A 12,392-nucleotide genomic window follows, 5' to 3' on the forward strand; every position below is an offset into this window, starting at 1 on the left:
GAAAAGATAGCGACTCGTAAAGTAATCATACCTACTAGCTGTAATCGAGAAGAATAAACTACAATAAAAAATATTTATATAGAATTTTACGCAATTTTCCTTTTCAAGCACTAAAATTTTTATCTAACAGTAACGCCTTATGTATAATTATTTCTACTTCGATTTACGTTATTTTTACGTTTCCGATTCCGTTACAGATAGACTTCTATCAATTTGATCGTTCAAAATTGTACGTCGGACTGGCCTGATATTCTTGAGCTAGATTAAATAATTCTTCTCATTAGCAGCTCGTTGTACGGATAAAATCCTGGCCGACAGTGTGCTGAGAAAGGAGCTATAACCCATTCCAGTTACCTTAATCACGCTACACGTTTCATCAGGTCGGGAGATACTAGTCGCGATACGCTTGATCCCATCACTACGTACGTCGGCACGTGTTAAACTGCTCGCTGCTCGACATTTAACGTCGAGAGGACGTCACGCAAAGCTCCAGAAGCTCTGTTCGCTTTGCGTGGAAATTAACGCGTCACGACTTCATCGGGTTTGATAGGATGTACCTAAACCCTGCAGCGAACCCGTCGGCCGGAGTTAAAGCTCGTACGCGAACACTATTCCCGGTTAACGACGTGTCAGATCAAGCGCAAAACTCTGTTTTCGGGCCCCGTCACAGACTGCGTGCGCTGGATGCGATCCGTTCCCAACGAGACGCTAAACGTAAATCAATAAAACACGAGGACGAAACAAAAAGAGGCTGGTGTTCACCAAGTTGCCGAGGACGACCGTTTTCCCCGATGAAGTCGTAAAACTTTTAACAGAGCTTCGTCTTCAGGAATATCAAAAGTGGATCGATGGTTGAATAATACCCTAGGATCTTGAATAAAGATTTTAGTGTCCAATATACTATCTAAAAGTGCATCTGATATGTTGTAGCAGAGTAATACTTATTACACTAGTGTGGTAATTTTAAGAATATTCAGTGTTTGAGAAGGGAAAATTATTAGATAGAGTATTTAGATTGAAGAAATAAGGGTGTGATAGTTCTTTGATCAGATCTGGAATCGAATTACTACCTGTTTCATGGTTTATAGCTTTTTAATTACAGAAAGAAAATTAACGTAAGGCTATTAAAATTGTAATCAATGTACAGAGACTGTTATACAATTTAGAAGAATTTCTTCTGTTTCTAAATTGGAAGTGTAATAGTGACTATTAAATATTGACCAGTTCTAACTAAAATAGACTGTTTTATGAATGAAAGAATCATAATCGATCCAACTTTGATATTCCGAAGGTAATTGAGCTGCTTGGACTCGCTAGAAAAGCTCGTGGATCATTCTCCTTGCTCAAGATCGAAAATTCCCAAACCACTCTAAAATTTAGTCACCTGAAAATGCTATTCGTTTTCGCTCCAGTGTACATTTTTTTCGGACACCAGAATATGCTGCCTATTGCAAAGCGAAATTAGTGAAGCTGCAAAAATAATAACCATTATGACTTGTTCCACATATATAAGTAACACGCAGTTCATTCCGCTGATGGAACCAACACTGAACGTGTAGCTACCTTTCATTGAATCAAGGCAGGTTTCCTGTGGTTCATGTTAAAGAATCGGAACTGTAGCCGCAGCGTTAGGTCTTTCCGTACTGTTGGGAAAGAATAGAGGTGTCGTAAGTATAATCCGCAGCTCTGACTCGATGAGTCTCTCATCGGTGGGTGGTACAGTGGTGTACATTAAATAGTAAATGTTTTCTGACTATGGGAAAATCGAAACGAAACCGTGAAACTGCTCTCAAATGATTATCCTCGATAAACGTGACAATAAAGTATGTCAATAAAGTTAATGGAACTGTCGTTTCGAAATTCCCTCTTATAGCGAAGGTAGACGTGGCACGCCATCATGATTCTTTGAAGAGATTACTATAATCTTTCTAGTTTCATGTAATACACATCTACTTTTTCTAAAGGATAATTTGACAGATAATCTGGAATATTTGAAACATGTTTATATGGGAAATTGTAAACCAAGATATGTGTCCTGTCAACTGGTATCCAATAATTGACTTAAACCAATCGCCCCTTTCTCATTTACAGCATACCATGCATTAATATTTTAGAGGAAATACTACAGAAGAGTATGTAATGGGAAACAGCATGATGCGAGCAATTGAATATATGATCGTGCAAAGGATGTTGGAATGTTAATGAATAATGTATATAAATCATTTTAGATAGTTTGTTGCTACAGGTAATAATAGTGTTATAGTCGGAACTAGGATCACATTTTATCTGATTCGAATAATACTATCAGAATCAGAGTAACATGAACGTAACTATAATAAATAACTAAGACAATCAATATTGTAGTACCCTTGGTATGTTAGTATTAAAACTATTTCTCATACAGATTCAATGAAATCTGCAAAGACAGCTGCACCCTAGGTGTCATTACGTTTATCAATCATAAAGTGAGTGTTGATTATTTCATACTTATCAATGCAATTACTCTCAACACTGACTTTTATCTCCATAATAGTGATACTATTAACAGCATGCTCAGTTCTTGATACAGAGGATGAACATTCTTCCAATAATCAGGGCAATTTCAAAGACAAACTCAAATATTGTCAAACCAGGATCATTTCTGTGTACAAAATTTACACGAACTAAAACTATCATAAACAGACGGAAAGTATTTTTCTACACAATTTAACAGGTACTATTCCGACTCGACATTCATAGACATTCGGGACCATCACGAACCTTGGTATATAGACCAAATAAAACAGGCATCAAGGGCAAATTCTCAAAAATGTATCGAAATTGAAATTTTTTAAATATATATATTTACTCACTGCATTATCTGCGTTACGTTCTGTCTTTTAAGTTGCCTACGGGGATTATGAAATTTTTTGAGGGTGTACCGCTCTCTACCTTAGCGCGTGCCACACGTAAAACTAACAAAAATAAATACATAATTAAAATTTTCGATATTCAGCAAAGAGTTTAATAACATGAAAGGGAAGAAACCAAATTTTAGGATTAAATTTTTATGATTTAATACCTAATTTATTAAGTGTTTATAAATTACTGTAACCTGTGTGTATAAATGGGGGAAAAGAAAAATTAAATACTTGCATTGGAAGGGGATAATATGCTGGATCATGCTACGAAATCATTACAAAGGAAGATGATGACCTAGAATAATTCGGAATAGTGTTTTCCATAGAATAGAAAATTCCTTTGTACAAGTGTCATATATAGCTTTAGTGAAGCCAATGAAGTGTCGAATGCTTCATCTGATATAGTAATCCAGATATTAATCATGTCTTATTTTATTAAAGAAGCGACAATACATAAAAGCATGAGTTACAAGCTACTGTTTATTTTGAATGTTAAATAAGCTAGAAGCAAAAATGGAACTGGAACATGATGTAAACAGACTCATACCGAATCAAATGTTTATGTACTTTAACCTTTGGTTTTGTACTTAGCTGAAAATTGAAAACAGACTAATAATATACTATGTTCGCTAATTAATATTCTAGGTACAGTATCTTCAGTGATAAAAATGTTGTGATAATAAGATACTTGGGCTAACTATAGTAATTAATTGGAAAGCGTCAGAAATGAAGGGCAGGGTATCGGTCAGATTTCGGAAATATTAAAAACATGATGCAGGTAATAAAGACATTGTATGAGTGCACTCTAAGGGGGGCTCATAATTACCTCTATGCCACTAGCTAAAAAAATAATAAATGAATTTAGCAGGATGAATGGATGAATGATGATGAGCTAATAAAGTGCTATGTAAGACTACGAAGCAGAGTCGGAAGTGTTAGAAGCATTTCATCAAATGATCTCCATGGTCTCCCATACAATTGCTTCCATCTAAACGAAAAATTAAAGATTTTAATTTCTAAATTGTATGAATGAAAACAGTAATATGTCTCTTTAGAGTGTAGAGTTGCTAAACTTGGAGTGTAATAACATATGTCTGGATAAATATAATAAATAACCTGTAAAGATTTGTTCTGCTTTAAACATATGAAATAAAATATAATATATCGAGAATGTTTCAGGAACAGTATATCTGAAAGAAATAGTACAATAAATATGGTTATCTCTGATGTAATCGGAAAGTTATATCAATGATAACTGGGCGAAGCTTGATAACCTATTGCTAGATACTAATTAAACGAAAAAGAATTGATTTATCTTGAATGTTAATCTGTATACTACACGGTATACAAATTCACGAAACATAACCTTTTCATTTACGTTTCCGGTAATATAAATATCATTACTTATGTATAAAATATTATTAAATAAGTAACTCGTTTTACAAATGTAATATTTGTACTCACTCCTATCAATGTTGCGTTGCAGGTGAGCAGCCACACGATGTCTAGCATCATTGAATTCCAAATGAAGACCAAGTCGAAGCAATGTTGGATTCTGTTCTACCAACTGTGTAATTTCCATTTCAATTTTATTTCCCAACACTTGTGACCTCTAGACATTTAAAATACAGGAACATGAACATTAAAGTAAATAATACATCTTCAGACATGAATAGTAATTTTATTTGTTTTACCTGATTGGAACATCGAAATTCTTCTATTGATTTTGTTTTAAGGAGTCCCTTAATGAGCCTCACTATCACAGACGGGCTTATAAAGTTTGTTTCCACGCTGAAAAAATAGAATTTTAATATGAAATAATTTGCTCTGTTTTTGTTGATAATAAAGCTTATAAACAGCATCATACTAACTTGAGTACTCTGAGTGTAGAATTTTTCTCTAAGGCTTCTGCCAACCTTTGTGCAGTCTTATCAGTGACTCCCACGTTTGTTAAACTTAAAGATTCGAGATGTGTATTCATCTCCAATCCTTCAAACAGTTGAATAAACTTTTCGTCGGATATATTCTACAGAACAACAAATTAGCATTAAGTAAAATGTTAAACATTCTACATACCTGAAAGTGTTTGTAGGTACATGTACTCACTTTAATATTATTCCAATTTAAATCAATCAATGATGCATCATCTTCTCGAACTTGTTTGATTGTAGCATCAACGTCTGTATCGTTAGGTGGTTCCATTGGGTAAGGTTTTGGTTGACTAGCTTTTGTAACTCCATCCCAACCTAAACCAACAGGCTGACCAGAATTTAATAAGGAGGCATGATACTGGTCTTGATTCATCATGGAATGGAATCCGAGGATAGCTATGCACAATATAAAAATATATAACATATACAAATCCATATTGTAATGAAAATATTATACTTCCACATATTTTTAATAGCATTACCAGCAAGATCAATAATTTCTTCTTGAGTAGCATTAGATAATGCTTGCTCATATTCTTCTCCAAGATCAATAGCAATTTGTTCGTCTGCTTCTTTTTCTTTTATAGTCTCTTGAGGAGGTGGGATCCACTATAAAAAAGTAATAGAAATATATACATATAACGGTATTACAAAATTTGTATACATTGTTAGCTATTTTAGATTAAATAATACTAACCTTTTTGCCTCTTATTACACCAGGTACATAAGGCTTTAATTCTGGTATATCTGGTGTCTCCAGAGCTTGCTTATTAATGTGTTCAATAAGTTTCTTTCGATTGAGAGGACCTGTTGGACTCTTATCACATTCGTAACTACAACGTTGAGAAGGTGGCATAAAACTGTCCTACAAAGGTAACACCAAAAACTATTAAATACTAAAATAATTTTATAAACATATAAATATACCTATATGTGCACATTACATCAAAAATAAACGAATAACAATTTGCTTACATCAGGATCCACCTCCTTAGCCAATATATTAATTTCTTCTGGAGTAAGCTGTGCCAATAAGTCATCCACATCCACATCATCGTATTCACTCAAATCTTTGCCGTATAATTTCGCTGCGGTTGTCATGGTGGTAGTTTTGGTTGATGCGGACGTCTGGAAAGTTTCCCATGGTTCTTGATCAACTACTGAGTATCTTCGTGACATTTTATTAATTGTAATGTTAATAGATTCAGCGCACAACTAATAGCAATCAACGATTCTCTCTTTAAACTAGTCTATGTTAATCATCTAACACATTTACATTCTAAACCAACACTATACAATATATTTAATTCTTCGATTAATCGAATAGCAGTATAAAATTTCTACAATATGATTAACAACTAATTTCACTCTCCTCTGATTCACCGGAACGGACGCGCGCGAGGTTCACTCAACAATTAGAACTGAAAGTTGCAAAGACAGTGGTATCCGATAACGATCGCAAAGGAAAGAAACCGGGAACGAGTTATGTGTTGTCGAATGCAACGATATCAATGACAAGATATTTCGTTAACGTAAACGTTCATTGCTATGTCCAAGAGTATACGGAGGCAGTGTTTCTGATCGAACGATCAGCAAATCGACAACTTGCATTTAAATTCGGCAACTGTCCAACGCGGCTGATGCCCTTTGCCCCAGATAATTCCGAATTGATTTTCATTGACAACTCATCTGCCAAATAGACAACCCACGCTAATCCTAAGATTCGCGCCTGATTATGGGATATCGCAACCCAAACAAAATTCCAAATTACTTTAAACGAATTGCCTTCAATAAATGTAAGTACCGGTGATAATTTCCAATGCGAAATTAGGTGAATCGCTCGTAATCAAATACCTCACCCACTTCTCACGACAGACGCACACTTCACTGACCAGTTCACCGATTGCGGCTGATTGCGGCAGCGCCCTTTGACGCTTATACCATATTCGAACAAATAATCTACCCAATGGCTTGTTTGCTCCGAATAGCCCCTACTGTTTTTAAACGAAACTTCTAAGCAGGAATTTACCATAGGATATTTTCAACCAGAAAAAAATCTCTAGTAAACTATTATACAAAAATTCAAACTGAAACGGTGGTTTTCATTCAATCATCATTTATTCTATTTGACATCAACTTCGCAAGGTGTTCGCATGAATGAACTATACCAGAAGCTAGCTTATGGAGAAAGTTTCTGCGCGTCTGGCGTCGCGCAGGTATTGACGTTGATATAACATTCATGGCGGTCGTTTCAAAACAGACCCATATAAGTCAATGAATTATCTCATGTTTTAAAAACAGTAAATCAATTTTCTATTTAACATAAACAAACAGAAATCACCTATTATTACGTTCAATATCAATCTTCTATAAAACATACTAATAAAATCGTTCACTCTGACAGGGGGGATTAGACGTTGCAATTTCGAAATTCGAGACGACGCTAAATATCAGGTTCCCAAAAGCGCAAAGATCATGATCAAGTAATCGACAAGTGTTGCCAGCGGAAATGGGTCTACCGAAAGAACTGAATCTGCCGTGAACCTTTACAGCGATAATTAACTCGATAAATCAATTTTTCTCAAGGTCACGTGCAAGACCGGCAATCAGCGTGGCTCGTAAGCGTAGGCGGGCGAATCTGCAATGGAGGATGGTGGGGATGGTCGCACAGGTCCGATCCCCGTCGCCGGAAAAGACAGCGACCATCTCTGTCGTTCCTCGGTCGTGCAGTTTTGATTAGAGAGTGTCTATCGCGCGTTGTAGCGCTCGTAGCGGCGACAGGCACAAAAATAGCTGAGGCCTCCTCGCAGGCTGGCAAACTCCCAACGGTCTATACTTGGACATCCCCGCGCCATGATTATTTATAGTGAGCGCGAGCGCGGCCACTGGCCTTCTCATGAACTAACTAGCCGCCACCAAAGACGATCCGTCGCCCGTGACCTAGGCCCGCATTAATAACGATTACACCCCTGTGCGCTCAGGAATACGGCAGCTTAATCTCTCACCGTTCCACCGACGAACGCACCCATGTCTTTTTGTTTGATCGCGTGGCCCGTGAATGGTCGCATCTGAAACGCGTCCGAGGACCGTTACATTTTAAACGCAAGGACGCTCGTTTAAACGTTGAACGTGCGAGATTAGGAACGGGAGGATATCAGGCTCTCGCGAGATGTCACTTCGGGTGAAAGTATGGCGAACCGGAAGCGGCGCCATTTTCGATAACGTATGCTACTTTCCTCGCGTCATTTATGCCTCTTTGGAATTGTTTCTGGGGAGTCTCATTGATAGGAATGATTAATGTATTGGTAGGTGTACTAGGGATTGTTTAAGGGTATTCTATTGTATTGATGGATGTACGTGAAAGTTTGAAATTGATGAATTGTAGTTAGGTATATGAATATAACAGGAACTAGGTTTTTAATTAAGTTTTGAATTCGTCAAAAACGTGGGTCTATTATTGATAGTAGCAGAATGTATACAGTTCTTCGATAAATTTGGCATTCAACGAAAGCTGGGTTACAAATCAACGGAATTTGAACTATTTCAAGACCCGCATCCAGGAATGCGAAGATCTTTACAATTACGTTACAGCGTCTGCCAAAACTGATTAACTAGATACAATATCATCTAATAAAATCTACGTTTAATATCTGAAAGTAACGTGTGCACGATTCCGTACATTTCTTTACGAGTTAGGAAGCTTATGCAATCGCCGAAAACGATGCACGGTATCGATGAAAGTACAATTTTTACTTCCTACATGATGCAATGCGAGTCTTCTCACCGTGGATAGTCCTAACTTAAATGGGCGCATTGTTTACTATTCCTAACGATAATTAGGTGGCGATATAACGAACTAGATCTATCGGATTCCCGGGCGGGTGCTCGACAATGGAACTTTCAGTGCTCCAAATAGCCAAGCTCGTGAGAAATCTGTCTTCTAATTAGTTTCTACATCTCCGGCGCGAGTTTGTTCCTGCCTAGCTGAATGAAAATCGCGCGTCTTACTTTCACGGCCATGAAAAAAAGGCGAAGTTGTTTCCCGTCGAGACGTATCGTTCTGGCAATAACTTCACGGCATTTAACAGGCTCGCCGCGTTCGCCGCTTGGTGAATAGTCACGCGGCGGAGGAAAAGTTGATCTGTCCTGCACGAGATTTGAATGCTACGGCTGTCACTGTTTCTAATAATAACGGAAACAACGCCGGCCCCCTTGACGCTCCCGTCCGCGAAGCTGTATTGCGATCCTCTCGAACATTTTGTTCGCCGTGACAGAAACTCCTTGTCTCTCCGAGATAGTAATTTGTTCCTCGAACGCGCGTGTCGGGCTAATTGAATTATTTGATCGAACAGGTTTTAGGTTCCCTTTAATCTCTCACGAATTATCCTTTCAAGTCCCTAAAAAAATCCGTGTAGACAAGCGAATTGCTAGTGTGCGTAGATCTTCTTCGAGACTTATTTAATGGAAGATTCGGGCGTTTCCCTTAACGTCCTGTCGTCGAGACAGCCGATTTGCTTAGACTCGTCGACGAAACGCATTTCGAAACCAGCGCACCCTGTCTGGCAAACTACTTTTCCCACGAGTGCAATGTCTCGAAATTAGGCCGGTTTAAGTATCGGTAATTAAATCTCCGAAGGAAAAGCACGTCAATCGACGCGATCTATCCTGCGTTAGAGGCGCGCTAATGGGCCGTGTGCGCAATTAGGGGCGCGTATTTCCTCAAAAGCGCGCCTAAGAGTCATACAAAGCCGACGTTTCAGTCAGACGGAGCGGAATTTGTGTCGTGCATAAAGGAAGTCGAAAAGAAAGAGCCGAGAGCGGATACCGGCAAATATATTTTGAACCAGCGTCGCAATTGAAAATTATCCTTACTTGCTTTAGAGACTGAAAATATATAATGCTGCTATTTTTGTTCGTGATTACATGAAAAATGATTAATCGTAGATATAAAGGAAGATTGCGTATTAATTGGACAAGATTCTCGTTTAAGAAAGTAAAAATAATGAAATCTTTGAATAATAACAACTGATTGTAAGTAAAGTTTAAGGATTAAGGAATTCAATTTTAAAAGAGTAGAACGTTGAGTATGAACTGTAATAATTGTTCAAGTAATTAGTTGATATTGAATCATTGTGTTTTGAAGAAACTTTAGTTAAGCTAAATTTAGGACACATTTACGAAAATGCATGTCCTACTCTATCATTCTTTTATTAAAGCTGCAGTCATGCAGTCTCATCGACAATCGTCGACCAAACAGTCGGGGCTTGCTTCAGCCAACAAAAAAAGACCTCTAAACCAGAAAAGCTCTGTATTTTTGGGGCTCATTCATTTTTGAGCCTCCCAGACAACACTATTTATTTCAACGTGGCCAATCACGAATGAAATATTACCAGTAAAACATTGTCTCTCAGAAATCCGAGGTTTTTCTTGTCTGGTTGCTGACAGAGAGCACTCCGACGCCTATTCACTGCGACGAGTTCGACCGTCGTTTACAAACGTCTACAAAACATTATCGATACGGAAGAATAAATTTTCTCGTGTGACGAATCAAAAAGTTTGCATTACATATTAATCTTCCTATACATCTATTAACCCTTTGAGTGCCAAAGAGATATTCATTGCGTAAAGATTCCTTTTGATTTTATTAATAATAAAGGAAGTATAACATGTTTTAGTATTGTGTCAAAATGTTATGTACTTTAGATGAAAATTGATCGTAGTATAAATTTTTCTTTATAATTATTCATCTTTGTCTTCCCATGGCACTCGAAGGGTTAAATCATCAAAGAAAATTTCCATAAAATCATCGTCCTGCAAACTCGGAAAACTTCGGATGCAAGGTTGTGTAAAGCACGAGGGACGTATCTCGGACAGGTACACTTAATTAACTGAACTTATCGAAGAGTAAGTCGATAAACGAACCAAGGGGAATCGAGCCAAAGACCTTCTATGGTCAGACAGGTAGTTACGAAACCTGAACTCTCGAGGATTCCAAAGCTAGAGAAGGTGCAGCAGTTCTTGCACTTTCAGATAAACATGGATGAGGTAAGAGCTGATTTCTACTCGTTATTCAGCGGAGATCCTCTCGTGCGTTATTTAGGCGTCTTATTGGAGATCAGCGGTATCCTTGGGAGAGATCACCTGATGCGATCATTTGTCACCCACGCGTAATACTATCTGCAAGTCAATTTCACATATCAAGGCTGGATGACTTGCTTACCTGACTGTGGAAAAATTCATTTTCTAAATGAACGTGAGAGATCAAGCGTCAAGATCGCAATCATAGATTATGTGCGCTGACAAATACTCATTTTGTAGAAACATTTCATGCAGATGTTATCTTGAACACCTTAATGGTATTTTCAATTCTCTCATAATTAAACACGGATCTGACGATCATATGTAATACGAGTAATTAAAATTCGAGTAAGCGTGCAATTAATTAAAGAATTCTATCGAGATATTAACATTAATTGCAGAGGTAATATAACATGGTATTAATCTGTTTCAAGAGAATTTAATGTGAAATTGAAAACTTGCGTAAAATCCTTCTGTTAATCGTAAGGTACAAGGTACGATGATTATATTAGAGATTCAACTGAAGGAGAAACTTGGTGACGTGTAGTTGGCATTGCACTGCGCTAATGACACTATTCCCGATTACAACATAATTTCAGCTTAATTTACTGTTGCTGGAATCGGTGAATTCTTGGTCAACGGAATGGAATTTTCTTAGATCTTATGAAGTTATTGTAAACGTGGGTTACTTAATAATCCGTAGGCGGTCGCGTCTTCCACGATTTTGAATATAATTGTGACATATCACCGCAGACGTTAATTTCTCCAGACATCTTTAATAATCCTGGTTACAGTTGTTTCACAAGTGGAACTAGGTTCGAGTAACGGTGATGTTGACAATAAAGATTTCGCATAATGGTCATTCCGTTACTTTGTGCACGCAGGCTCGTTTGCATGTTCCACGCTGCAATGTCCGATCATCGTACTTTTTCCTCGCGTATTGATTGCAACTAGGCCAAATCTACTCCGGTTTCAACGTCTGGAAATTGGAAACTCGATTCCATCGGTGTCTTTCTCCCATAACCGAGTGAAGCGAATCGAAATACTCACACACGACATTTTCAACTCGTGAAGATCACGAGAAGCTAGCCGGTACATGCATTTCAACCTCGGACCGTTTAGAAGTTTAAAATTGCTGGAGCATTGTAAGATGAAATAGAAGTGAATGTAATCATTTTTATGTGTCGATCGCGGTGAATATAAAAGAGATGTAAAGGTGTACGCATTTAGTTCCTTCGTAATGAAGTCTTTAAAAACTATTTCGTAATTTCTGATCTTCCTCCGGTGAAGCAATCTGAAAATTCTATAGCGCACCGTAGCGCAAAAATGTACACGTGGCAGATATAGCTTCCATGGGGCACGGAATAGTATATTCGTGCAAAGTAACCGCAACCATAATCACACTGCAACCACAAATTCTATTGACAAATGGAGATATATGTAGTATTCGTTTCAAATGCGTCTACCTGCGGGTAGAAGACAG

The 12,392-nt window shown here is 37.6% G+C and overlaps 1 protein-coding gene across 20 annotated transcripts in view; it reads right to left on the reverse strand.

Annotated features, from left to right (window-relative positions):
- The window catches only part of tmod (tropomodulin), a 109,023-nt gene that overhangs the window by 35,969 nt on the left and 60,662 nt on the right, over nucleotides 1–12,392 (reverse strand). For 7 of the 20 annotated variants that reach the window (XR_012998299.1, XM_076366398.1, XM_076366405.1 and 4 more), the window contains 8 exons: nucleotides 5,807–5,959; nucleotides 5,529–5,696; nucleotides 5,314–5,440; nucleotides 5,007–5,227; nucleotides 4,772–4,926; nucleotides 4,595–4,691; nucleotides 4,365–4,512; nucleotides 2,853–2,954 (listed from right to left, as the gene is read on the reverse strand). Coding sequence is in view for 15 of the 20 variants with exons in the window: in XM_076366398.1 (XP_076222513.1) it covers nucleotides 2,866–2,954; nucleotides 4,365–4,512; nucleotides 4,595–4,691; nucleotides 4,772–4,926; nucleotides 5,007–5,227; nucleotides 5,314–5,440; nucleotides 5,529–5,696; nucleotides 5,807–5,959 (1,158 nt within the window). In the remaining 5 variants the exon portion in view is untranslated. The other 13 variants (XR_012998303.1, XR_012998301.1, XR_012998302.1 and 10 more) reach the window with 7 other exon arrangements.

This window comes from Nomia melanderi, chromosome 3, assembly GCF_051020985.1.
Source record: "Nomia melanderi isolate GNS246 chromosome 3, iyNomMela1, whole genome shotgun sequence".
Classification (NCBI taxonomy): domain Eukaryota; kingdom Metazoa; phylum Arthropoda; class Insecta; order Hymenoptera; family Halictidae; genus Nomia; species Nomia melanderi.